Below are 26326 nucleotides of genomic sequence, written 5' to 3' on the forward strand. Positions count from 1 at the left end.
AGTATGGCCAAGGGGCTTTGCCCCCAAATGCATCCAGAATCATGGACAGAACGTTGTTCTCTGCTTAGAATCCGACAGGGCCCCTCTGAAATTGGAGTGGGGCAAAGGCTGAAGGAGGGAGGCATTGCAGATCAGCATAGACGCGTATGCAGCTCCTGGTCAGAGCACAGAGCAGACCGAAGGGGAGGAGGGTTCCGTTCTGGGGCCCAACTGGTTTCTTTCATGCTGCCGATGTCTAGGAAGCAGTTCTGCCCCCGACAGACTTGTGAGACCGGACCGCCCAGCCTCCTCTCATTCGGGTACCATATCATTTATCATCCTAGCTGAGGTGCATTCGAGAGTGAACAGGGACCCTCTGAACAAGGCAACAGATGTGAGCCAGGACTGCCTAGGCAAATCGGGATGTCTGAACCCCGTCTCTCCACAGGTGAAATGCAACGAGCAGCCCAACCGAGTGGAGATCTATGAGAAGACCGTGGAGGTGCTGGAGCCAGAGGTTACCAAGCTCATGAAGTTCATGTACTTTCAGGTGAGGGGTCAGGATAGGTCAGGAACCAGAGACCTGAGAAGGCCCCCATTCTTCTAGACACCGGGGTCTGGATTTCGGTGCCATGGTTATTCATTTGGCAAATACTTTGTGAGTGCCCCTGACACACCCCTGAGTGAGCAAGACACACCATCTCCCCTGTGTCCCTGCAATGTCCATCCTAGTGAGCATTTGAGTATGTTCTGGGCAGGAGGAAAGACTGATAATAAACCATATACAATCATTTTCAGGGCATCGTGTGTGCTGAGAGTAAAATAAATTTTAAAAATCTCTCAGATTGGAGGGTGTCTGCCACCTGGGTGCAGCTTTAGGGATGACCTCTCAGGAGGTGGCATTTGAGCTGAGGTCTGTGTGATGATCAGGCAGAAAAGGGTTTCAGGCAGAAGGAACTACAAAGGTAAAATCCTTGAAGGCTGAAAGAGGATGACATGTTTAAGAAACAGAACTGAGCCAAGGAGTCTACAGGGTGGGAAGAGGGGGTGATAAAAGGTGACACTGGAGAGATAGCCACGGACCCCCTCATAAATGACACTCACTGTAGGCTATGAAGTAGGACGTGAAAAATGAAAAGAATTACGTGGATTTTATTCAAGCACCGTAGAAGCCACTGGAGGTTTCCAGTGACACAATCTGATTTGAGGTTTTATAATATCTGGCTGCTGTGTGGGAAATGGATGGGAGGCAGGGGCAGTACAGATGGGGGGGCGAAAGGGGAGAGGGGTAATGACAGCAGGGAGACCAGTTGGGATGCCAGGAAGCGTGATCTTTTAAAGGAGGAAAAGAGAAAAGACAGCGAAGGGCTTCCATGAATGGATGATAAGTGGGCAAGCTGGTTAAACAAAAATGACAAAGGAAAAGCAATGCAAACAGGTTGATTATTATGCTGTGTCTGAAGCTTGTTCAGGAATGCAGTCTGACCACTTTAGGACCAGAGTGTACCCCAGGGTGGGAGTCGTGCCACACATTCTGCCCTCCATATGCTCCACTGGAACTTCCTAAATAGACTGCCAGGCCCTGGCCAAATGTCCACCCCATGCCCAGCTCTGCGCTGGCCCCCTGGGAGCGGGAGATGGAATGTCTGGAGAAAGTGCCAATGTGTGCCACCCGGGGCAGGCACACCGGCTTCAGAGGCAGAGACACCCACGGTTCTGTTGTAACGAAATACCTGCAAGTTATGTAGCATCTCTGACACCTTCGGTTTTCTCTCCTTAGAAATGATGTCCATTTCACAGGTTTGTGGTGAGGGTAACTGAGGTCTATTTGTAAAGAGCCAGGTAGAGCCCTAGTTACAGAGTAGGTTTAACACATCAAAGCTGCCATTATTAGTGTCATGGACCTGCCTACCAGGAGCCTAAAATCTCTTTGGGAAGGCAGGTCCAAGAGAGAAAAACTATCCAGAAGCCCATCAAGTGCTAAGCTGAGGGCCTCCTGGAGAGGAGGGATGTGGACTAATACTCCGCTGTCCAGCACAGGCCATTAGCCCCATGTGGCTATTTACATTGACTAAAATGAAATGAAATGTAAAATTCAGTTCCTGCGTGCACGAGCCGCTGTTGGTGCTCAGTAGCCCCATGTGATCCGTAGCTCTCGTATTGGACGGTGCAAGTATTGGACATTTCCATCATCGCAGAAAGCTTTCCTGGACTTAGACTCTGGAAGGAGAAAGTGTGGCCTGGGCTGGTCTTTGAAGGAGAGCAATGCCTGGTGGGTCGGGTGTCCCAGGCCGGTGGAGTGGAGCTCACGGATACGGAGTAGTTTCTCCCTCCTCCTCACCTCCTCATCCTCCTCTGTCTGTCTCTCTCTGGGTTACTGCGTTAACCTCTTTTTTGTTGTTGTGATTCAACTGCTTTTTTTGGTAACACAGTTATGAGCTATAATTCATACACCATACAATTCGTCCATTGAAAGGGGACAATTCAGTGGTTTTTAGGATATTCACAGAGTTTTGCATTCATACAACAGTCAATTTTAGAACATATCCATCACCCCATAAAGAAACTCCATGCACTTTAGCTATCCCCCCTTTGTACTACTCATCTGTTCCCCCAGCAGCTCCAACCGCTAATTTACTTTTTATCTTTATGGATTTGCCAATGCTGGGCATTTTATAGAACTAAAGTCACACATATTATGTGGCCTTTTGTGACTGGCTCATTGCACTTAGCACAGTGTTTTCAAGGTTTATCCATGTTGTAGCACGTATCTGAATTTCATTCTTTTTGTGACTGAATACTAATCCATTCTGTGGCTATACCACATTTTATGTATTAGTCGATGGACATTTAGGTTGTATCCACCTTTGGTCTGTTATGAACAATGCTGCTATGGATATTCATGGAGAAATTTTTGTGTGGACATGTTTTCATTTCCCTTAACTATTCTCCCCACTTTTACCTTTGGCCCCTGCAGTCTGTTTTCACCACAGCAGCCACCATGACCCTTTTAAAATATAATTCAGACCATGTTATCCTGTTTCAGAGCCCCCCCCCCCACTTCTCCTGAACTCTCTCAGTGGGGAGGCCTGAGCCCTGACAAAGGCCTGAAAGAGCCAGTGGCGATGAGTCCTCTCTGCCCCTGTCTCCAGCCCCTTCGTTCTACTCACTGCTCGTCAGCCACTGGCTTCTTTCCCATCCCTTGAACATGCAGGCACACTCCTGCCTCAGGGTCTTTGCACTGACAGTTCACACTGTCCAGAATGTATTTCCCTCAATTATCCTGTCTTTCTCTTTCTTCAAACTCTTTTTCCTAAAAGTCACCACTTCTTGATGATTTCTTCTCTGATCTTACTATTAAAATATACAGTTCCTCCTGCCCTCCCTGCCCCTTTCCCCTGCTTTCTTTTTCTCCATAGCACACATCACATTCTAATATAGTGAATTTATTTTGTTTTCTGTTTTCCCCTCACTAGAATATAAGTAGCTTAGGACAGAGATTTTTCTTTTTTTTTGGGGGGGGGGGGTTCCCTGCTTTTACTCTAGTGCCTAGAATGGTACCTGGCACATAGTAGATACTCAATAAATACTACTTATTGGATGAATGAACTTCTTTCTCTGAATGTCTCTCTCTTGGTCTCTACCCTCTTGCTGTGTGGTGCCTGACACTACCCTAGATGCTGGAACATAAGAAATGAATAACATATAATGTTTCTCAGCAGAGGCCTGGTAAGTGAATTTGTTGGTTTGACTCACTTGGGGGAAAGTTCCAGGCTTCCCCTCTAGAAATCGGATTTGGATTTAGGGACTCCTCTGAGAAAGACCTGACAGATTGGCCTTTCTCTAAATGTCCAGGCTCAGACCAGGGCCCCAGGGGAGCCTTGACCTTGCTCTCCACCTGAGAGTGCAGTGAGCTACCCCACTGGGCTGCCGCATGCTTACTCACTGCCCCTCTGCCTGCAGCGTAAGGCCATTGAACGGTTCTGCAATGAGGTGAAGCGACTTTGCCATGCCGAGCGGAGGAAGGACTTTGTCTCTGAGGCCTACCTCCTGACCCTGGGCAAGTTCATCAACATGTTCGCCGTCTTGGACGAGCTGAAGAATATGAAGTGCAGCGTCAAGAACGATCACTCTGCCTACAAGAGGTCAGGCACCCTCCCCTACTCCCTTCTTCCTCGGGAGCCAAGCAAGGGGAGGAAGAGGATGGAGACCTTCTAACAGGCTCCTTCTCCAAAACCAAACTGGCCACTCCCAAAGCACGCAGGGGTTGGGCCTCTGTCTGTCTTTGCGGTTGGAGGAATAAGATGCAGAGCTGGGTCTTTGGAAAACTGTCTTGGCAGGGTTTTCTGTCTCGAGACAGAATGAAATCCCTATTTCCTGGACCCATGGAGCAGCAGCATTTTCTGTTGTCCTGTGCAGTGTGGGACTAGTGAGACAATCATAAAACGGTCCCATTAGTCATTTCTGCAAGAATCACAAAGCCAATTCCAGAAAGAAGGAACTGGATTGGCTCCCAGAACTGGGAAGTCCTGGTGTACCTGGATCCAGGTACTGAGATGATGCTGGTCTGGTTCCCTTTACCTCTCAGCTCACCTTTCCTCAGTATCAGCTCATTCTCAGGCAGGCTCGTGCCCTGCGGTGGCCTCCAGCAGCTTTCACCCTCCCTTCAGTGTAGCCACTCCAGGTTCAGAGAAGGAAAGGACACTCCTTCTTGCAAATGCTTTTGCCAAAGTCCCAGAAAGGGTTGTCATTGCTCCAGCCTTGTCATGTGCTAACCCCTCCATTAGTCACTGTGGTGGGTAGAGACTCGACTGAACACGTCTTACTTGTGAGTGTAGTTGGAGGTCAGTATCAGCTCATAAGAAAGAAAGACTGAGTGGGGCAGAGGTCGTTCCTCTCCAGAAATTAGGGTATAGCCACTCCTAAGTGGAGCCGGAGGGGAGGGCAGTCAAAAGCAACAGATTTCCTGTGTTGTCTGGACACATCTCTGGGGAAGGATTTTCTGTGTCACAAATGAAAGGGCCTCTCCTCCTTGAACCACAGAAGAGTAACTGGAAGGCTCCAAAATAACTGGAAGAAGCAAACAACAGACTGATTCTCAAAATTGTATCCCCCTGAGTAAAGTATGAAGCCTGGGGGTGCCCAGTAGGCAGAGCCCCATCTCAAGCCTGACTCCGAAATAGCACCTTTCACAAAGATTTCATAGACAGCTCATCATGTCATATCTTTCCCAATTTCTTCCCAGTTTACCCAACTGTTTCCATTGTGGTCACAACCAACATGCTTTGTGGACCGGCTAAGGGTCATGAACAAAGCAGGTGTCTTATCGGTTGTCATAGTCATGACACAGACTACCACCACCAGATTTGGCTGGAAATGTCTGGGCTGCCTCAGTTTTCTCCCTTCAGGTCCTGCTTGTGTTCCCACGCCCATTGTCCCTTTACCTGTAATCCTGTTAGCGTAAATAGACTTTCGTTTTCCGTGCAATGCTTTGCTTTAGAAACACTGAGGTTTTCCAGTAAAGAACATAATACACAACAAAAACAAAGCATTCTGTCTGGGGTTCTTTCTCCATGACTTCTCCAGGTGCAGTTTCACTGGAGGTCACTGCTAGAGAGGCCCAAGGATGCTCGTTTCACTTTGTCTTAACCACCTGTGGCTAGTTGATAGGATGCTAGCTGCCCTTGAACTTGCAGTTTGAGCTGCAGTACGTGGTTGCCTCTTCATTTCAGGCACCCTTATCACAAGGGTCTGAACAGCTCCAAATGAAATGAACATCCTCTCCTTTGATGCTTGAATCACCTATGTCAGTCAGAGCTCATGAACCTTGGGGACAGTGTAACTCTGGGTTAGGTGGGAGCGGCAGCCCATGAGGCCTGGTTTAGGCTGGTTGTGCTTGAGCAATGCTCTCTGCAACACCTGTATTTCAGGGCAGCACAGTTCCTGAGGAAGATGGCAGACCCCCAGTCTATCCAGGAGTCGCAGAACCTTTCCATGTTTCTGGCCAACCACAACAGGATCACCCAGGTGATGGGAAACTCTTTGTCAGTCCTGGCCTGCTGTCGCGGGACACAGGCAGGTGGACCAAGAGAAGAGGAGCTCAATCTCGATCTAACATCCCCGCTGTCCTACTCAAGAATTAAGCTGCAGACTTAAGTCACCCCTCCCAACTATAGACAGCCCTTTCACCCTCTCCACATTGGGTTCCCTGAAAGCCTTCTCAGCCAGTATTCTGCCCAGCATTAGCATAGGTTGAGAGCATGGGTCTGGAGTCAGACGGCCTTGCTTTCTAATCCTGAACCCTCCACTGATCCTTTGAGACCTTGGGCAAGGTCTAGGCCTCAGTTTCCTCGTCTGTAAAATGGGGCTGTTATTTTGAGAATATTATGAGAATCCATCTCATAGGACTGTTGTGAGAAATTAATGAGATACTATATAAAAAGCCCTAAGCACACAGAGCCTGACAAATGGCAAGCGCATAAGAAGATGTAGTTACTACTGCCCCTTGATTGTGGCTTTCACGCTCTGTCTGACTTAACGTAACCTGTCTTGCTCATTTGTCAGTTCAACCTAAACAGGCACCAGCAAGAAGGTCAGCAGGACCCAGGCTGAGAGGGACCCTCCAACTTCGAAGGGTTTTCAGGCTCAGATCTCTCTCAAAGATGCTGCTGGTTTCCTGTGTCCTTCCTGCTCTTTGCTAAATACAAAAGGCTGCCAGCTTTGAGGCTCTGGGTTTCTTTCCTGTGACGCAGCCCTAGGTTGTCAGTGGAATGTACCAGCAGTGCCCTGGATACCCATCAGGGGCCTAGTTTATCCCTTTAGAGTGAAAGGGACTGAGGTGGAGACCTCAGACCCTTCTCTTATGGGAAGCATTCTGCACCACTGTTTCCTGCTAGGAGGGAGACGCTTGCTGCCCCAACTCCCTTCCAACTGGGAGGGACCCAATTGGGCCCTTCCCAGGCCCAACTGGGCTGGGTCTTCCCACCATCTTCTGAGGAGACATCATGGCTATGTCCACACCCTCAGAACTAAGCTGAGATTACTGTAAGCCTGTTGCTGTAAAGCTTTAAAACACTTTCTTACCATCAGAACTGCCAGGAAATCAAGTGCAGGGCCCCAAGGGGAGGGAGTTCCCTGCCATGGGCAAGTGCAGGAGTTCAGACTGGCTAGTATGGGATCACTGAGAAGATGCAGGCTCCCTGTCCCCTGGTGGTCAGAGGCTGCGAACTGTCTCACTGCCCGGCTGTGGGCCTTCCCTGGTGGTGAGGCTAACCAGAGTGGGGGGCCCTGCTCTTTAGTGTCTCCATCAGCAACTGGAAGTGATCCCAGGCTACGAGGAGCTGCTGGCTGACATTGTCAACATCTGCGTGGATTACTATGAGAACAAGATGTATCTGACCCCCAGTGAGAAGCACATGCTCCTCAAGGTACAACGTCCACGGTCACACAGCCCGGGGCCTGGGCTGGCCCTCTCACCTCCTTATTTAACATCATTTTTAAAAAACAGTGTTTATTTTTCTTACTTAAACACTGATACAGATTTTACTGCACATAATGTGTTGTAGCCTGTTTTGTTTGGTTTCTTCCCCTTTCGTATGTATGTCATAGACATCTTTCCAGATGTTGTTCAAGATATTTCTGCAGTGTAATTTTTAATGGCTGCCAAGTATTCCATTGTATGGGGACATTGTTATTTAACAAATGTCCTATCGTTGGAGATTTGTTTGCTAAACTGCATCGAACACTTCTGCAGCACAGCCTTTGTATACATACTCTTGTCAAGTCAAACTTCCTGGAAAAGAAATTGCCAACTCAAAACCAAGGCAAAATCTTCAAGCTTTTGTTCTGTTTTGCCAAAATGGTCACATTTGTTTGGTTCGTTTACAAGTTTCATTTTCAACTTATCAAGTAATATTTATTGTTGCAGAAAATCTGTAATATACAGGAAAGCGCAAAAAATTTTAATCTCTCACAATCTTTCCATCCTGATACAATACGATTAGCATTTTGATGTATTTCCTTCTCATATTTTCTATGCTTATATATTTTTCAACGTAGGCAGTATACATAAATTATGTGTGTGTGACTTTTATCCCATTTCATTAAATGTATTGGAATATTATGCAGCTGTTAAATAATGTCATATGGCTAAGCTTTCATTGTTTAAGCCATTATTCTATTGTTAGCTGCTTAGGATGTTTCTAATGTATCTCTGACAGCCGTAGCACTGAAATGAACGACCTTCTCCAAATTCTTTATACACACTGCATAGCCCCTTTTGATTCTTTCTTTCCCAGAACCTCACCTTTCAAAGTTCTCCTGGTGGTTTTACTTTTTTCTCCTCTCTTCCACGTCACTCTTGCTATTCTGAACCCAGCCCTGTTGGTGTTCTCCTCCTTACATTTCCATATCACCTCAATGGAGTTTACAGGGCATTGTGGTTTTGTGACTTGTTTGTAATGGCTTCCTCCGCACAATCAGAAATCCAGAGAAGTCACCCAAAGTCCAGCAGCCTCTCCCCCACAGTGATATGCCTGGACTCCCCAGAATTGCTGCTTCCACAACTAGGTTTCCAATTTCCAGTCCACCAAGCATTCTTAGATGCTGCCATCAAGTTCTCAGGCCCTCCTTTTCTGTTACCTGCTTTTAATCCTTAGATCCCTCAGCTTCTCAGCCATCTTCCCTCAATGCTCTACCGCTTCAATCTGGCCCCAGCACTATTTTGCTGCTGCATCTCTGCAGTTGTGTTCCTTGAACACAGTTGCCATCAGGGGGAGCCCGTGACCCTTAACAGAAAAGTCTGGCTCACTCACTGCAGAATCACAAAATGCAACTAATGGAGAAATGATCTTAACAGGCTTCTAGTCCGTTCCCTTATGTGTCAGATGTGACCTATCCATGGTCACATAGCAACTGTGAGCCAAGAGAAGCTGCTTTCAACCTAGTCGTTGAGGCCCCCTTTAGGCTCCTTGTATGTTTGACAGAAGGAGCAAAGCAAGCCAGCATTCAGGAGACTGTTAAATGGACTGGAATATCCAGAATTAGCCTATCGACCTGCTTATTACAGATTGTCAGGCAAGAAATGAATTCTTTTTTTAAAGGAAAGCCTCCAATGGCTCTTCCCAAATCTTTACATTATTGTTGTTTCCTTGGGGAAAGAGGTGAATAATTTTACATTCATTCAACATTCAACAAGTATTCATCAAGCGCCTGTGATGTCCTGGACCTCAGGGATATACCACTCAGTCCTTCTTCTCAAGAAGGATCTACATGCGTAAATGACTCTGTTCTCAGGCCCGGGTTCAGATCCTGTCTCTGCAGCTTACTAGCTGTGTGACATTGGCACACTGGCTAACCTCTCTGTGTCTCCAATTCCTCATCTATAGGATAAGTTTATTGTGTAGAACTGGACTTATGACGCTGTTGTGAGAATTAAGGATAATTCCTATTAAAGCCCTGAGCCCTAGTAAGGACTCAGGAAGGGACCGCCACAATATACTAAAGGGCCGTCTGTATTTCCTGATAGAAATCAAATTTCTGGTTGCAGTTAGACCTCTGTGTCCTTTCTTTATGTGAAGACACATGGGTTTTTATGATAGAATGTGTAGCTACTGGCTGTGTGTTTGTGTACACATGTACAGACCTACTTTTTTTTTTGGTGTTTTGAAACTTTTTCAACGGATGTGACTAGCTTCTGTGCTCTGCCCTTTCTCACTTCAGGTAATGGGTTTTGGTCTCTACCTGATGGATGGCAATGTCAGTAACATTTACAAACTGGATGCCAAGAAGAGAATCAACCTCAGCAAAATCGATAAATTCTTTAAGGTCAGCACCTAGGGTTGGGGCTGGGCCAAGGCTGAGGGCTGGCTGGTCTCTCGGGAAAGGAATGAAATTAGCCAGCAAGCAATGGGTCTTGCTGATTGAGCTGAAGCGCTAAAGACTCAGGAGAAGGAGAATAGAATAGCAGGGCTTCCAGCCACCCTTGGTAGAGGAATGTACACTGGGGAAGGCAGCCCCATGAAAGGCAGGCATGCTCTTGAGTCTCAAGATTCAGCTGGGATTTGGCTGGAAGGCTTTACGATTCTTTTGGCATACTTTTCCTGAAACCCCTTGCCATCTAAAGAAAGATAGGCAACCCAGAAGACAGCACTTACTTTAATTTTCAGTATAAATCAGAGCTCACAGAAGCAGAAGGATTAAAGAATGGATTTTAAATTGATTGACATTTACAAAATTTCCTCCTTTCACCTGGTCCATCAGAGGCCACCTCGGCTGGCCCCCGCCTCTGAGCAGAATGCCTCATAGTATGCATCGTACACTCAGTCCGTTCCAGTGCCCCAGAGATGTCATCTTCTGGCCCCAAACCTTGAAAACTAAAATGGTGCAGTTAAGTTAAGCCTTTGAGGTTTTTGCCAAGGGATTTCCTACTTTGGAGTTGAATTCCATGTTAGTTGATTCTAACATTGGGCACTGCAGGCATGGAGTAGAACCGAGGAAGTCAGACCTGGAAAAGCTAAGTTTAACATTTCAAGCAGACACCCTCGAAGGTATGACTTGAGAGACAGCAGACTGGGCCTGAGTCCCACTGACTCTTCACGGTTAAGGGGAAATAAGTTACCAAAAGGCACCCTGTGCCTTGGCTTCTTTCTGAGGCTGGAACTTTCAATTTTTTTTGGAGCTGCCCCAAATGAAAACAGGACTCATCTCAGAAGACCCTTGCAAAATCTACTTCTGCCTTCATCAGCATGATGAGATGGGGTGCTTTTAGTCTGGCCCTGCCACTTAATAGCTAGATGACTTTGGGAAAGTCACGAAAGCTCTCTGAAACTGAGTTTCCCCAGCTTCCTAGGAATGCTAAGGGTATCTATCTACTTTATAGGTTCCCTCGAGGGTTCAGTGGGATTACATAGGTGAGTCAGACCCCTGGGTTATAATTCTGGCTCCTTCCTTGACTTCTAGCTGGTTTGACTTAGTGAAAAAAAATCACTTATGCTGTCTAAACTTCAGTGTCTTCATCTGTGAAATGGAAATGGTAATAATATTGACCTACCAGGGTTATTGTATGGATTGAGATACTATTTTTTATTTTGTTTGAAAGACTTTTTTTTAAGGGAAGTTTTAGGTTCACAGAAAAATTCAGCCGGAAGTACAAAGATTTCCTGTATAACCCCCGGCTCCTGCCCCCAGGCACAGCCTCCCCCAGTATCAACATCCCCCAGCAGAGAGGTGCACTTGTTGTAATTGGTGAACCTACACTGATACATCATTGTCACCCAAAGTCTATAGTCTACATTACCTTAGGGACCACGTCTGGTGTTGTACATTCTGTGTGGTTTCAAAACGGAGAATGGCACGTGTCCACCATTATGGTATCATACAGAGGAGTTTCCCTGCCCTAAATATCCCCTGGTTTTGAGGTGCTTCACACAGTGCCCAGTGCCTCAGAGGCGGACAGTCAATGCCAGCCTCCCCTCCATTTGTCCTGGTTTTCAGATGGGCCTTGTCTGCCCTCTGGTGTTTGGTGTTATGATTTTAGTTACTTCACATTGTGCAGTGTTTTTTTTAGGAACGCCATACTCAGCTAGCAGCATCCAGGCCCCCACTCCTAGCCCAGAGTTCCAAGCAGCAAGGATCCTCTAATCCGAGAAAGGATCCTGCCCTGGGAGGCCCGCCATCTGCTCCTCATCTTTTATCTGTTCTGCCGTCTGGGGGACCTTGGACATGTCACTTTGCCTCTTGGGGCTCAGTTATTAGAACATAGGGCTGGTTGGGGGCAGGGGACCTGAATGCTGTCTGGGGCTCTTTTTGGTTCCAGGGTCACACAGAAGCATCATCAGAAGCAGGGACTAAGCGTCAGCCCAGAGACCCATGGTGGCTGCCTCCCAGCTTCCGCCTCTGTGTCTCACGCGCTGTGTTTGCTTCCTTTGCAGCAGCTGCAGGTGGTACCCCTTTTCGGCGACATGCAGATAGAGCTGGCCAGATACATTAAGACCAGTGCTCACTATGAAGAAAACAAGTCCAAGTGAGTGCCTGCCATAATGTCTCTCGGCTCCCGCGAGCAGGCCCAGCCCGGGCAGGGTGCTGAGGGGCCACTTCAGCCCCTCCACCCTCCCCAGAGCCCTGGGCAGATGGATTCTAGAGGGGAGCAGCAGAGCGTACTCTGAGCCCTTTTGTATCTTCCCTTTGCTGCCAGGGTTCAAAAGTGCTCAGAGCACAGCCACGCCCCCTCTCTGTCCCAGCCGTGAGCCACGCTGCACAGAGTGGGACAGCAGGAGTCCTCCATCCTTGAGAAGGGGGAGGAATGGCCAGCCCTCAGTGGTCAGGTGGAGTGAGATGGCATCATTCTTTCTCACCCTGATTCTCTCCTCAGGTTTTCTGTCCGTGCAATAAGTATATCATGGAGTATATGGTTTGGACAGTTCCAACCGTGAAGTGGGTTGGCAGCGTCAGCTTAGGTCATTTTGTAAGCCACCATCCTAGGGAATCCATGATAAGATATGGGGTGTCAGTGCCTCATGGGAGTTGGGGGACATCTGGGTACAGCCTTTATCTCTGGAGTTGTTAGGAGGTTTCTTCTGGCTGCATCTCTCCTAAAGCTGAGTGACTTTGACCTTACCATATGGGGAAGGGCCACCATCGTTTAGTCAGAGATGAAGCCTTAAAAATATGTAAGCAATGTCTTTGACCTCCACCATCCTTGAGCCCCTGTGACTGAATCTCACCAAGGAAGGCTGGTTTAGTCTCTAAATAACCCCATGGCTGCCAGTCTATGGAGAGGTTTTCCAAGAAAACCATGGAATCGAACTCATTTCCTCACGTTTTCTGCATGAGTTCTCAACCACCTGATGTGGCCAGGGTGGAGTATTAGGTTTGAGTGATCGTGTCCCCGTCCCTACACAGATAACTCCAAATAAAACCAGTGCCAAAGGATGAACATGAGGTCTATCACCTTTCTGAGTATTCTTATGAGGGCCACTTCCCTCATAAGTCAGTTCTTGCCAAAACATTTATGTGCCTTGTTTGGTGGCCATACTTTTAGTCTGTCTCAGGTCATGATATATTTTAAATGATGTATTTCAAAAAAACGTTGAGGAAGGAGGAAAGGGTAAGAAGAAGAGGGATGGAAAGAAAGTGAGCCGGTAATGCCCCTTAGAATGACCATGGCGTTCCTCACCAAGGATGGCTTCCATGCTGCCAGATCACTGTTGTAAAAGAGGTACAGTCCCTTTAGGTTTCCCCACTCTCTCCCGAAAGGCCCCTCCAAAGCCAGCTTCAACCACAGAATGTCAGTGCTGTCAGTCAGTAGACAGCTTTGCTTTGCTCAGATTCCAGCCCTTTGTAGCCCTCGCGAGGCTGCTGGTCCCTCCTCACTCATATAACTGGTAAGTACTATGGACACCGGGCATCTGGAAAAGCCTGTGAGTGGGTCTTAGAGGAGGAGGAAGGGCTGTTCCATCAGCCCGCGGTCCCCACAGCATGGGATGAGCAAGGTGTCTTGCTGGTGGTTGGGTTACCTCTTGGTTCCACCCAGGGGAGCGGCCACCTTGGCTGGGCACCAGGAGCAACAAGTGAGTGGAAGGAGCCTGTCCCAGCAGGTGCCCAAGACCAGGACCTGCTCCGACCCTGTGATTTTCTGCCCAGGTGGACGTGCACCCAGAGCAGCATCAGCCCCCAGTACAACATCTGCGAGCAGATGGTGCAGATCCGGGATGACCACATCCGCTTCATCTCCGAACTTGCTCGCTACAGCAACAGTGAGGTGAGCACGCACTGGCTGCTGGGATGGAGGCCCGTGTGGGCCCAGGGTGAGAAGGGGTAAGGACCAGCCAGGAAAGAAATGACCACGGGGTTAGCAGAGAGCAACAGTGAGGTGGGGGAGGACTATACATGGCACAATGGCCAGGAGCAGAACTGGATTTGATTCTGGTTCTGCTGCTGACCATCACAAATTATTCAACAGCTCTGTGCCTCAGTTTCCTCCTCTGCAAAAGGAGGGGTAAACGTATCTGGAAAAGTTCATAGAGAGGGTGGATTAAACAATGTGATGCATGTTGGTGCCTAGCAGATAATAATAGACTAGTAGCAGTAATTGGTACAATGCACATGTTCCAAACCATCTCCACCCTTGATAGCAAGAGAAACAGACTTCTGAACACGTGTGCCCGTAAGACCATCGAATTATTTTTAAATTGCACAGTAATGAATGATCATTGAACAAGTCAGAAAACACAATTAGAGACAGAATAAGTGCGCACACCTCAGAAAAAATACGGATATGCAAAAGGAAGGAAAATCAATCACATAAAATCCTACCACCCAGAACCAACTGTGATTAATATTTGGGTGTATATTTCTTTCTGGATCTCTTCTTATATAAAGCCTTTGAATAAATACATATGTTGGTTTACTAACACAGGTCCTCTGATTTGCATTCCTGTGTTACCTGGTACTGCGGGATGACTGCACTATCCCATGTGTGCTCACTGGTTCCACCATGTGGCTGGAGGCCATAGTGCACATGCTTTTCAAACCCAAACTCAGAAAATGCCTTTGATCACAGGGCAGCATGTTTGAAATGAGGACAGTCAGACTCATGCAGGCGGTGTGGTCTTTAGACCTGTGGACAAAGACCAGAGTCAAGCCCAAACCTTTGGCTTTCTTAACCAGATGTGCCAGTTGACTGAACTACAGCTATGGGAATCATTTAAGGCCTCCTTCATTCCTTGTCAAGTTTTGGTGAGGTCTACGAACAAGTCTGGCTCACGGTTATTTTTTAAATTACACATGTTACACATCTGTATTTACAAACAGGTCTTGTTAGTCACAGTAGTTATGTTCTACAAAGTGGCCATGAACACTGAATTAGCAAATACCGAACCGTTGCTCCTGGGGGAAATCCATGCTTAGGTTCCTATGAGCCTCTGGCCACAACACCTTTCTTCAGCTCATCAATGCAGAACCTTGCTTTATGTGCTTTTCTGGTTAAAGACACCTTATGTAATATACCACGGGTGCCAAAAGAATGTGTACACATTTTAAGAAAGGAAAAAAGCTATAAAAATTTGTAATACTCAATATGCACTGATAAAAGATAACTACAAGTCATGTTTGATGTCTGCAATGGCAAGAGATGCTCAAAGTGGTTCCCATCAGTGTCCAGACACTTCTGATTATGGCGAACTACTGCTGGAGCAACGTTGACCAAAGTGTCCACTTGTATACATTTTTTTTGGCACCCCCAGTTTATATTGTTGATTCATGAACATGGAACGCAACAGCCCACAACACTCTAACTCATGCCTGAACAAAGCTTATCTAAAACATGTGTGTTCTCCTTAAGGCCCATTGTACCTTCTTGCACTTAGGAACCCTGCATAGCACTTCAGTGCCAGGCTTGGGGCCATATTAAATAGTGAAATCACCAGTAAAAAGTACAAAAATGTAAAAAATGTGGCACTAAATAAGCCACAAAGAGGGCACTTGTTTATAGTATGAAAGCTGAAGCGAGAAGGTAGAGCACCGCCTGACTCAATCTCAGCTGGGAACGTGACCTAAATTTTTTGTCGCTCTGCCTGTGTCTACAAATGACCATGAAGGTGCTGCGACTATTGATTTTGAGATGATGAATAATTTTTAGTGAGTAGGCGAATTCACAAATGATGAGGACTCGCTGTGTGTACATGTGTGTGTGCACATATGTATATATACACATGTATTATGTCTATGCATGTACATATGCATACATCAGTATTATATTTCATTGTGGACTATCACACATTCAAATGCATGTTTGTCTTCACCTGTGCTTTTCAGTCAGTGAGTCATGTCTAATGAATAAGTTGTGAAATTGAGGTATTCAGAGTCAAGTTGCTTTGTGACACATGTTGGTTCACGTATGTATTTGATATCGCTAGGTAGGTATGTGTTCCTGAGTCTACAATATGCATTTCCTCCTGTAAATGGCACTCAAAAAGTGGGAAGTCGCTGCTCTAAGACACACCAGGATGGTTGTAAATCGGGCTCTGGTGTCACACTGCCTGAGTTTGAACCCTCAGCTGTTTTACAAGCCATGCAGACTTCAGCGAGGCCCTTACTTGTCCAAGCCTTGGTTTCTCTGTCGAGGGGGTTGAATCATAGCAGCTCTCTTGTACTGTTTTTTGAGGGAATCAGTGAAATAAAGTATAAAAGTGACAGTGAGGGTGACGGCCGATGCTCCCCAGGTGGTGACAGGCTCCGGGCTAGATAGCCAGAAGTCGGACGAGGAATACCGCGAGCTCTTTGACCTGGCGCTGCGGGGCCTGCAGCTTTTATCCAAATGGAGCGCCCACGTCATGGAGGTGGTAGGTGTCCCGGGGCAGAAGCATGCCCCTCCCCTGCCTCCTTCAGACCCACTTTCGTTCACTTGCAATCTGTCTGCCTCTGACTCTCCTGGGACTCTTTTTAAAACAGCTTTATGGAGATATAATTCACATACAAGACCATTCATCCATTTTTTTAAAATGTAGATTCATTGGTTTTCAGTATTTTTTATAGAGTTGTACAACCACGGTCAAATTTATGACATTTTTATCACCTCAGAAAGAATCCCCACATGATCACCTCCCATTATCTGTCTCCTCCCTCTCCCTTGCTTCCCCTTCCCCCCTCCCCTAAGCAATCTACTTCCTGGCTCTATAGGTTTCCCAATTCTGGATGTTTCCTCTAAGGAGAATCCTATCACATGTGGTCTTTGGTGGAGGGCTTCTTTTACTCTGTATGTTTTCAAGGTCTGTCCACATTGTAGCACGAATCAGTACTTCATTCCCTTCCGTGGCTGGTCTTCCATTGCGTGGACACGCCTGGTTTTGTCTATGCATTCCTCCGCTGAGGGACATTTGGGTTGTTCCCACTCTCCCCAGTACTCCTGGAAGCTTGTTCACCCCACCGACAAGTTCTGCAACAAGGACTGCCCGGGCACGGCTGAGGAGTATGAGAGGGCCACGCGCTACAACTACACCAGTGAGGAGAAGTTTGCCTTTGTCGAGGTGGGTGCTGGCCCCCGAGGCTGCTGCTCAGGGTCCCTGGAGGTGGTTCCAGGAGTGGTTCTGAGCAAGACGGCAGCCTGGCTCTGCCTCGTGGGTATGCGTTTCCCTGTCCCCTCTCCTCCCTGTCAAGTTACTCAGGACCGATTAGAAACCCGTTCTGTTCTCACAAATCCAAAGGACAGTGTTCACTCCACTAGAAAAATGGGGAGAGGAAACCAACAGAAGAAACAAAGAACAACAAGTGGCTAAAAAGAGATAAGAAAAAATACCCCAACTGATGAGCGCCAGAGAGAACTACAGATGGAACCTAAGATGAGATAGAGTGTTGACCAGGCAGGATGGTGAGGACTTAGAAAACTGGCAATGCCTGTTACTGGCTGAAGTGTGGGAAATAGACCTTCTCACATCCTGTGAGTGGCCCATCTCCATTTTACAGGCTTTCTATCAGGGCAATCTTATCATGTGTTTTTAAGTTTTAAGTTTTTAAGTTTTAAACTTTGACCCAGAAGTTCTTCTGGGAATATATCCCAGGGAAATAAGCCAACTGTGCAGAGGCTTTTACATGGACATTTATCACAGTACTGTTTATAGTCCCAAAATATGTGAAACAACTGAAATGTCCTTTCATGCGGGACCGAGTGAAATAAATGAAGGCACAGCTATATTACTGAATACTATGCAGCCAGTAAAATGGAGGTACTGACAGGGAAAGATACGCACTGTATGCTGTTAAGTTAAAAAACAGGTTAAAGAACAACATGTGAAAGGATCCCATTTATACCCAGATTAATATACTTTTGCATATTTGCTCAAAACTGAAGAACGTAAATATTTATATTTATATATTCACAACCATTAATAGTGGGAATTTCTGGAGGGGAGACTCTTCCTGCTTTATAAACTTCAGATTTGTTTTTTTTTGTTTGTTTGTTTTGTTTTGCTATTGTGGTTAGTTAGTTTGATTAGAAAAAGATATTTCGATTTTGGGGGGGAGGGAACTCCTTCATACTAAGTTTTGAATGACAGCTACCTCTTTCATGACCATCTGAAGCCTAGAAGTCAGAGACCTGGATTCTAGCTCTGGGCCCAACGTGACTTCTTTGCTTCAAGTCTCAGCTTCCTGCTCTGTAAAACGGAGCTGATAATCTCTACCCACTTCCATCCCAGGGTTGTCGAGAATCAAACAGCCATAGTCAAAGGAGATTAGTGACATCCAGGAGCTGTGAAAGCTGTAAAGGGTCAGACACCCATAAGGGGTTCGAGTTGTTCTTTAGCAGATCTCCAGGCTGCACTTTGAAGGACTGAGGCTCGGGTGTAATTTCAGGCGGGAGACCACTTGTCATCACACTTGGCACTGTGCCGAGTGCTGCCCTGACCTCCTGGCACTTTCACTGCTAACAGTCAGCCCGGGAGACGGTCTCCCCATCCTCATCACTTGGAAGAGGACGTCCTCTGCAAGCATAATTAACATGAGACTTACAGTCAGAGGGGACAGGCAACTTTGTAAAACTGTTCACTCCCTCTTTCCTTAACAGAAGGAGGACATACGCACTGTAGGTAATTTAGAAAATGCACCTCCCAACTGCACTCCCACCCTCACCTTAGGAAATCATCCAAAGACAACCACCCGTAACATGTCGCTCTATTTCCATCTAGTCCTTTACGTGGAGAGGTTTAATATTTGTTTTTTTATTAGTAAGACACTTAAAATTTTTTAGAGAAAAATAGTTCCATACAGCATTTAACAATAAAACACAGCAAAAGCAGTAACCTGCACCATCACACTCCTCCACACTCTGTGTTCTTATAACCAAGTAACTATTGGTCATTGCTGAGTCATATGGCCCAATGTGAACACGTGTCTTTCCTTGTACAACTTTTGTTTTTCCTAGAGCTACCAATTGTGAGAATTCCATATGTAGCCTAAATACAAGTACATACAGTCTAGTACAGGGGGAAGAAGTTAAACACATCATGATGGGTATGATAAATGTGGTGGCTGTCAGGAGGCTGATTGGGCACATGCTTTCCCCTCTGAATTCTGAACCAATCTAGGAATCAGCACTTGAGACTGATGGGGGTGGGGGGGTCAAAGGATCAGGTTTATTGCTGGTAAAGCTGGACCAGAGAATGTGGCTCCCACCCAAGGCCACGCCAGACTTCCTATTTCTCCCCCATCCCGTTAAACCTGACCACTGGGAAAAAGGCAAAGCAGCTGCAGAAATGCTTGCCTCCCTTCCTCGGGATGAGGAGGGGTTGCTGAAGAGAAGACAGGAACCCAGAGGAGGGGGCTCACACCCTGCAGACAGACAGATCCCAAGAGAGAGCGTCAAGGTCAGGCTGTCCTCCTCACAGACACTTGTCTCCTCACCTTTGCAGACAGACAAGTGAGTTAAGCGCTAGGACACAACGAGAGGGGCAGAGGCTTTCCCTCCAAGACTCCTACAGGAACCTGATTTTATGGACTCAAGCAGCAACTGGCCAAATGATTTCAAAAGCAAAGATAGTGTAACTTCTTTTAAAATGTTTATGGTAAAATGTTGTATTTGGTTTGGTCTGTGGGTGCATGCTCTATGGAGAGGCCTGCAGAAGTCAGAATGGTAGTCAAAACATGGTCCGTGGACCAGCTGCCACCTGTCACCAGTCAGCAATAAGACAGGGAGCTGGTACCAGAATGAAAAATGAGCTGCATCATGAAGGTTGCTCGCTGTCCCATTTAGCTGCCATCTTCGCTTTGTAGCAGACTTTCTTGATGAAGGAGGCAGAGTGCTGATTTCCATCCTGGCACACGGATCTTACCCAGCTCTGAACTGGCACTTTGAGTAGCACTGCCTGGCCTCGTGCTTTTGGACGTCTCACATAGCACCCTCCCTGTGACGTGGTGAAGGGTGCTGGACAGACAGGTATGCTGAGGCACGGTGAGCCTGACCTTGACCTGTGCCTGTCCAGGTGATCGCCATGATCAAAGGCCTGCAGGTGCTCATGGGCAGGATGGAGAGCGTCTTCAACCAGGCCATCAGGAACACCATCTACGCGGCCCTGCAGGACTTTGCCCAGGTGACACTGAGGGAGCCCCTGAGGCAGGCGGTGAGGAAAAAGAAGAATGTCCTTATCAGGTGGGTGTTTGGATGGTCCTGCTCAGGGGCACATCAAAAATGAGGGATGGGAAACTTCCGGCCACAGAGGAAGTTTCCTGCTCAGTCAGCTTCCAGGGCAGGTTTTGAACACACACATACCCTTCCAGCAAGTTTTAGGAGGCCTTCTTAGGAGATTGGGCATTTGAGATGAATGCCTCCTCAGTCTGTGGGTTTGGGGCCCATTTCCACCACGGTCTGGCCATATGAACTCAGTCAAGTTGCTTCCCTTCTCTGAACCTTGCTCTACCTCACTTGTACAACATGGATGATAGTGGTCCCTACTTCATAGACTGTTATAATGATGAAATGAGATGATCCATGTGTATACCTAAGCACACAGCAGCACGGAGTACGTTTGCAAGAAATATAAGCTATTATTAAAACTTTAAATATACAGAGATCTAATTGGACTAATGAGACTCTCTTATAACCAAAAAAAGAAAAATAGCTGTCCTGCTTCACTCAGCTGCTCTCCCCCTGCGCAGGCTCAGAGCTGAGTTCTCATAACCAGTGGGCATGAGAATCACCTGGGGTGCTTGTAAAGTGCACACGTCCAGACCGCACCTCAAATCTCTTACACCAGCATCTCTGGGGGTGGGGCCCAGGATGAACAAGTTTCACAGGTACCTCCGGAATTCTAAGGCAAGTGGTCCTGGGATACCACACACTCTAGAAGTAGGCTTGCAGTGTTTGCCTCCTGCTAGTAAAACCTGGTCTGAGCCTCCGTTCTTCCTTCCCAGTGTCCTGCAGGCAATTCGGAAAACCATCTGTGACTGGGAGGGGGGCCGAGAGCCCCCCAATGACCCGTGCTTGAGAGGGGAGAAGGATCCCAAAGGTGGATTTGACATCAAGGTGCCCCGGCGTGCCGTGGGACCCTCCAGCACACAGGTAAGTGGCTCCAGGCACAGGCCAGCTCTGCTGACTCAGAGGCCAGCCAGGCCATGGTACATCGTCCTGGCTGGGCCATGGGGCAGTGGGTTTGGGGGTCCTCAGGCAGGAGGGACAGGGTCAAGCAGCTGCTCTAGTCTTATTCTGCCATCTTGTTTTGATATAGCGGGGAGGACCACTGGCTTAAGATTCAGGAGACCTGGATTCTAGTCCTACATACCTGTGTGGCCTCGGGTACATTACATAATCTCTTTGTGCCTCAGTTGTCTAATCTGGCAAATGGGGGTAATACCAGGACTTGAAGGAGGACTTTAAAGTGGAATCTATATGCATCTATCCTGTCCCTCTTTAATGAACCTTGGCCCCTTCCCCTGAAGTGACATCCTAGCTTGGAAATTCACAAGTTCTATCTCTAACTTGCTGTGTGATCTTGGGAAAGTACTTTAACCTCTCTGAGCACTGATTATCTTCTCCATTCGATGCTAACTTTGGATGAGATTATGTTACTGACCAAGTACCCCTTTTATTATTCCACACATCCTCCGAAAAGCACAAGTATTGAAAGCCCTTGACCCGTTAGAGAAAGTCTAGTAATCAGAGATATTCAGAGTTGTCAATCAGAGCTGCTGAACAACAGTTGCCTGTGGCTAATCCAAAGCAATTGTAAAATTACAAGGGAAAAGTAAAAGTAAAGACTAGGCATTTTAGTTGAATCTTTGCCATCTACTTATGGATAGTTCCTGGTAGGCTTTTGAGGTAGTGGGAAAAAGCATATGGATGCACTGCAGCTTTTAAAGGTCTGCCAGGCCTCAGAAGCCCCAGGCGGGGAACTCCTACTTCACATGACCTTTAAGCCTCTCTCCGCTCTGAAATCCTGAGTCCATGAGTCATCTGAGATGAACCATCTGAGGCCTACCCCTGACCCTTCCCACTGTGTGTGTGTGTGTCTGTGTCTGGGCAGGGGTGCAGGGAGGGGACGGGTGAGAAGTGTTCTCAGCACTGTCATCGTCACTTCCCTAGGCTTTACAGCCCGCAAGCCAGTTTGCACTAATCTTGTCTGCTGGTTGTGGAACATCCCCAGGAAGCTTCTACAAACAGTTCTGTGTAATGTTAAGGGCGAGACCTTTCCAGCCCGGGAGGGGCTGAGCAGGGCTTTCGGGTATTTCTATGAATCCTGAGACATGAGTGAGGGAGAGCCAGACAAGGCAAAAGGGAAACTGGAAAGCAGGAGGATGAGAAAGGATGACCAGGATGCAGAGAGAGAGAGAAGGGTGGGGAGAGGAGAGGAAGGAGTATTTGTATAGACAAGTGAGAGAGAAATGTCACCAACAGTGAGGCCCCCGTCACCACCAGTGAGTCACATTAGGTGGCACAGATGCATTTAAGAGGCTCCTAGACAGAGCTGGGAAAGCCCTTAGAGACAAACTAGTCCCAGTCCCCTCCCCCTATTTTACAGATGGGGAAACTGAGGTCCAGAGAGGGGAAGTGACTTGTCCAAGCCACAAGGTGAGTCACAGATTGAGGTGGGACAAGAACCAGGTCTCCTGACTCCCACCCCAGGGCTCTATTAAGGCCTTCAGAGCACAGTAGACATGGGTGTCTAACATAGCTGGGGTGTTGACTATTCTGTGAATTAAATGCTCTGTTCAATAAAAAGTAGGTGGGAAAAGGGTTCTCCCTCTTGTGAATGAATTGGATTTTCATATAGTTAGAATTTGATGGAATCAGTCATCACCCACACGGATTGGTCTCGAAGAATTCTTTCTTTGAGGACTCCAAAGGCCATCATTTGAATAGTGCTTCTCGATTCTTAGGGATGATAGACATGCCCCCCAACAGGGTTGCAGAGGGCGGACTGTCTGATAAACCAGCAATCACAATAGTTCCTTTACCAGGAAGGAAAGTGCTATGGTAAGGACAGCGTGCCACTCCTTCTGTGGCCATGCTGCTCCACCCAGTGCCGGGCACATGATGGGTGAGGTCCTAGAGAAGGCCCAGAAGCAGAGAGGACGGACGTGGTGGCAGAGGGAGGTTGGCTCATCTCAGAGGTGGTCGGCAAGTGGCCCCTAGCAGTCGTGGCGGCTTTCCCACCGTATACAATACCTCTTGCTTTTCTCTCTCTCTCTCTTTTCTCTCTCTCCCTCTTCCCTGTCTCTCCTGCCCTCCCATTCCCTCCTCCTCTCTCCTATCTATGTCTTAGGCCTGCCAGTGGTCCCCGCGGGCTTTGTTTCACCCCACTGGTGGCACACAGGGCCGAAGAGGCTGCCGATCCCTGGTATAACACCGCCTGGCTGGGTTGGTTTGGGTACACTTCTCCAGGAGGCAGCAGGAATGGACTAGCCTGGCTGCTCAAGGCCCCTTCCAGCCCTAAGATTCAAAGACAAATGATGTGGAAAGATCTAGATTAGCACTTGTACCCTTTGCATTTAAGGCCCTCTGTAATTGGGAGTTAATTGTCTAGTAGGCCTCCTGTGTAAGTACCAATCTACACCACATTCTCCCCAGGATTTGGGCAGGCTGTACAATGCAGCTGGTGCCAACAGAGGGTGAAATTCCTCAGTAATGGATTCGAAATGCTGAGAATCATACACTTCAGATGGTGGGGGACTTTTCCTGATCATATCCTATTTCAGAGTTTCTCAGAATGTTAGAGCTGAAAGGGACTGGTTTGAGAAAGCATCTGGTGGAACTCCCTCATGTTAGCAGATAAGCAAACTGAGGCCCAGAGTGGGACTTTGTTGCCCAAGGTCACACAGCAAGTCAACGGCAGTGCCTGGCCTTGAAACCCCAGTCTTTTGACTCTCAGTCCAGTGCTCCACCCAGGGTGCCATCATGATTGTCCAGGAAAGCAGAGAGTGACTCCAGGGTGACGCGGAATGAGGTTCTCCTCTGATGCCCACACCCTTGGCTGAGCAGAGCAGGCAGGAACCTGGGCCTTGAAATACCTGGTCTTACCAGGTCCACCTACCCAGGGATACCACAGGCCCCGGGCAGTACTGCTTTCCCGGGCTGGCTAGACTCCCTCTTGAAAGTTGACGCATTCCAAATTCATTTCTCCAACCCGAAACTGGTGCTTCCTTAAGACAAAACTTTTTAAAGGCAGGCATCTGCAGAAAAAAAGAAAAATATAATTGCAGCACGAAGCAACCTTTTGCCCCCTGGGTGGAGTGCCAGCCACTGATCGTCCCACCTTATTTTCTTATTCAAGCTGTACATGGTACGGACCATGCTCGAATCGCTCATCGCAGACAAGAGCGGCTCCAAGAAGACCCTGAGGAGCAGCCTCGACGGCCCCATTGTCCTCGCCATCGAGGACTTCCACAAGCAATCCTTCTTCTTCACGCACCTGCTCAACATCAGCGGTGAGCCGCAGGGTCTGGGGAGAGAATGGGGCTCGAGCCACTAAGGCTGTCAGGCCAGAAGCTGCCAAGAGACATGATTGTTGGCCCAAAGGGCCGCATTTTGTCACCAAGGAAAAAAAATGCACACTTTCTGGTGGACTCTTGGAGCTAGGAAAGGCCAGGCTCAATCCAGCTCTTCTGACGTAGCTGGAAATATCTGTCTGGTGGACATCTGTGGCTAATTTGTCCTGGCGTCCTTAGTAGAAGGGGGTCAAAAACAGGAGTACACACGCAGACATAGCTGGGCCCTAGATCTGCCTTGGGATTCTCAGCAGCAGCGGATCAGTGCTCGTTGCTCCTAGCAAAGAGGCTCCTGGGCTGCACTCCGATCCTGTACCCCCCACTCCTCTCCTGTTATGAAGCAGGCCCAGGTATAGCAGGGCAGTGTGGAGGGAGAGCAGCTCCCCAGGGTCAGGAGAGTGGTTGAAGAGCCATCTTAATCAATTCTCCAAAGTTCTCCGTAGAGAGCAGCCTAGGAAGGGCCTTCGAGGTCTCTGAGCAGTCAGGGGCCCAGAATGACCACATATAAGCAGCCACAGAGCTGCAGTCCAGTTAAAAGCAGGCACCTGGAGACCTGCCTTGACACTATTTGTACAGCAAGCACACTTTGACACTTAGATTGCTTGTTTTGGGGATGGCTTTGTGGGGAACGGGGGGGGGGGGGGGCGATGGAAATCCTGAGGACATCGAAAGCCCTAAATCATCCCTGCCATCCTTCCCCCACCCCATGCACTGCCACTGTCTCTGAAGCTTAACGAACACTGTCTTCTAACTAGATGTCAGCCTGGCCTGTAAGTCCAAGAGAGTAGGCTCTACTTAGTGATCGCGTCCTACTTGTGAGGACCTGTTGCGGATCTAGCACAGTCATAAACATGACAATAAAAATGAATAAAACAGTAAGATCTAAGATCTTTCGGTGCTCCCTCTGTGTAACCCAAGGCTCTTTCCCTCATGCTTTTCAGAAGCCCTGCAGCAGTGCTGCGACCTCTCCCAGCTCTGGTTCCGAGAATTCTTCCTGGAGTTAACCATGGGCCGGAGAATCCAGTTCCCTATTGAGATGTCCATGCCCTGGATTCTAACGGACCATATCCTGGAAACCAAAGAACCTTCCATGATGGAGTAAGAGGCAGGATTGGGCCAGCAAGGAGATTCCCGGGGTGCAGGTGGAGGGTAGTTTGCCAGGGAGCTCTGTTCTTTCAGAACTTTCCAGATGACGCATTATGCTGGCCAAGGGTCAGGTCACAGCGATTTGACTCCGCCTTGCAGATTGGTTTAGAAGCTCACCAGCCCATCTGCCCTTCCTATGCTTTGTCAGTCTCCTAACAGCCATGCTGGGAAAATGACCATCTCTGGGGATCAAGAAGCTAATATCTTTAACTACCACCGATTTCTTTTAGTCCCAGATGACTTTTTTCAGAGTTGGGTTTATTAGCATCACAGACTTTTGATTTCCATGGGCAGACTGTAAAATAAGTCATTCCCAAGTGGAGGCTGGAAGGCTGAAAGGTTCTCCTTTCCTGTGTATGAACTTGCTCCTCTTATCACCCACCACTTCCTATGTCTCAAGCAGGTATAAATCGGCCTGCGCTAAGAGATGATTAGTAAGCTGCTGGACGTTGTCTTTCCCTCTTCAGGTACGTCCTCTACCCGTTGGATCTATACAATGACAGCGCCTACTATGCTCTGACCAAGTTTAAAAAGCAGTTCCTGTACGATGAGATCGAAGCCGAGGCAAGTGACGCGCTTCTCCTTTTGTTCCTGTAATCTTGTTCCGAGAGGCTGGGCTTCTCAGAGCTTTAGCTGTTGGCACAAAGTGGGGTGTCTTAGTCCATTCAAGCTGCAATAGCAAAATACCACAGACTTATAAACACCAGATATTTATTTCTCACTGTTCTAG

The 26326-nt window shown here is 47.7% G+C and overlaps 1 protein-coding gene across 7 annotated transcripts in view; it reads left to right on the forward strand.

Moving 5' to 3' along the window:
* Positions 1 to 26326, forward strand: part of CYFIP2 (cytoplasmic FMR1 interacting protein 2) — a 114016-nt gene that overhangs the window by 24855 nt on the left and 62835 nt on the right. For 4 of the 7 annotated variants that reach the window (XM_081035493.1, XM_081035499.1, XM_081035497.1 and 1 more), the window contains exons 5-19: positions 428 to 529; positions 3943 to 4124; positions 5910 to 6006; positions 7278 to 7406; positions 9700 to 9804; positions 11910 to 12001; positions 13621 to 13738; positions 16200 to 16319; positions 16878 to 17003; positions 19953 to 20119; positions 20881 to 21028; positions 23229 to 23303; positions 24237 to 24390; positions 25392 to 25548; positions 26064 to 26160. In XM_081035493.1, coding sequence (XP_080891619.1) covers positions 428 to 529; positions 3943 to 4124; positions 5910 to 6006; positions 7278 to 7406; positions 9700 to 9804; positions 11910 to 12001; positions 13621 to 13738; positions 16200 to 16319; positions 16878 to 17003; positions 19953 to 20119; positions 20881 to 21028; positions 23229 to 23303; positions 24237 to 24390; positions 25392 to 25548; positions 26064 to 26160 — 1869 coding nt within the window. The remainder of the gene's footprint in view (positions 1 to 427; positions 530 to 3942; positions 4125 to 5909; positions 6007 to 7277; positions 7407 to 9699; positions 9805 to 11909; positions 12002 to 13620; positions 13739 to 16199; positions 16320 to 16877; positions 17004 to 19952; positions 20120 to 20880; positions 21029 to 23228; positions 23304 to 24236; positions 24391 to 25391; positions 25549 to 26063; positions 26161 to 26326) is intronic. The other 3 variants (XM_081035495.1, XM_081035496.1, XM_081035498.1) reach the window with 1 other exon arrangement.

Source organism: Rhinolophus hipposideros, assembly GCF_964194185.1.
Source record: "Rhinolophus hipposideros genome assembly, chromosome: 23".
NCBI lineage: Eukaryota > Metazoa > Chordata > Mammalia > Chiroptera > Rhinolophidae > Rhinolophus > Rhinolophus hipposideros.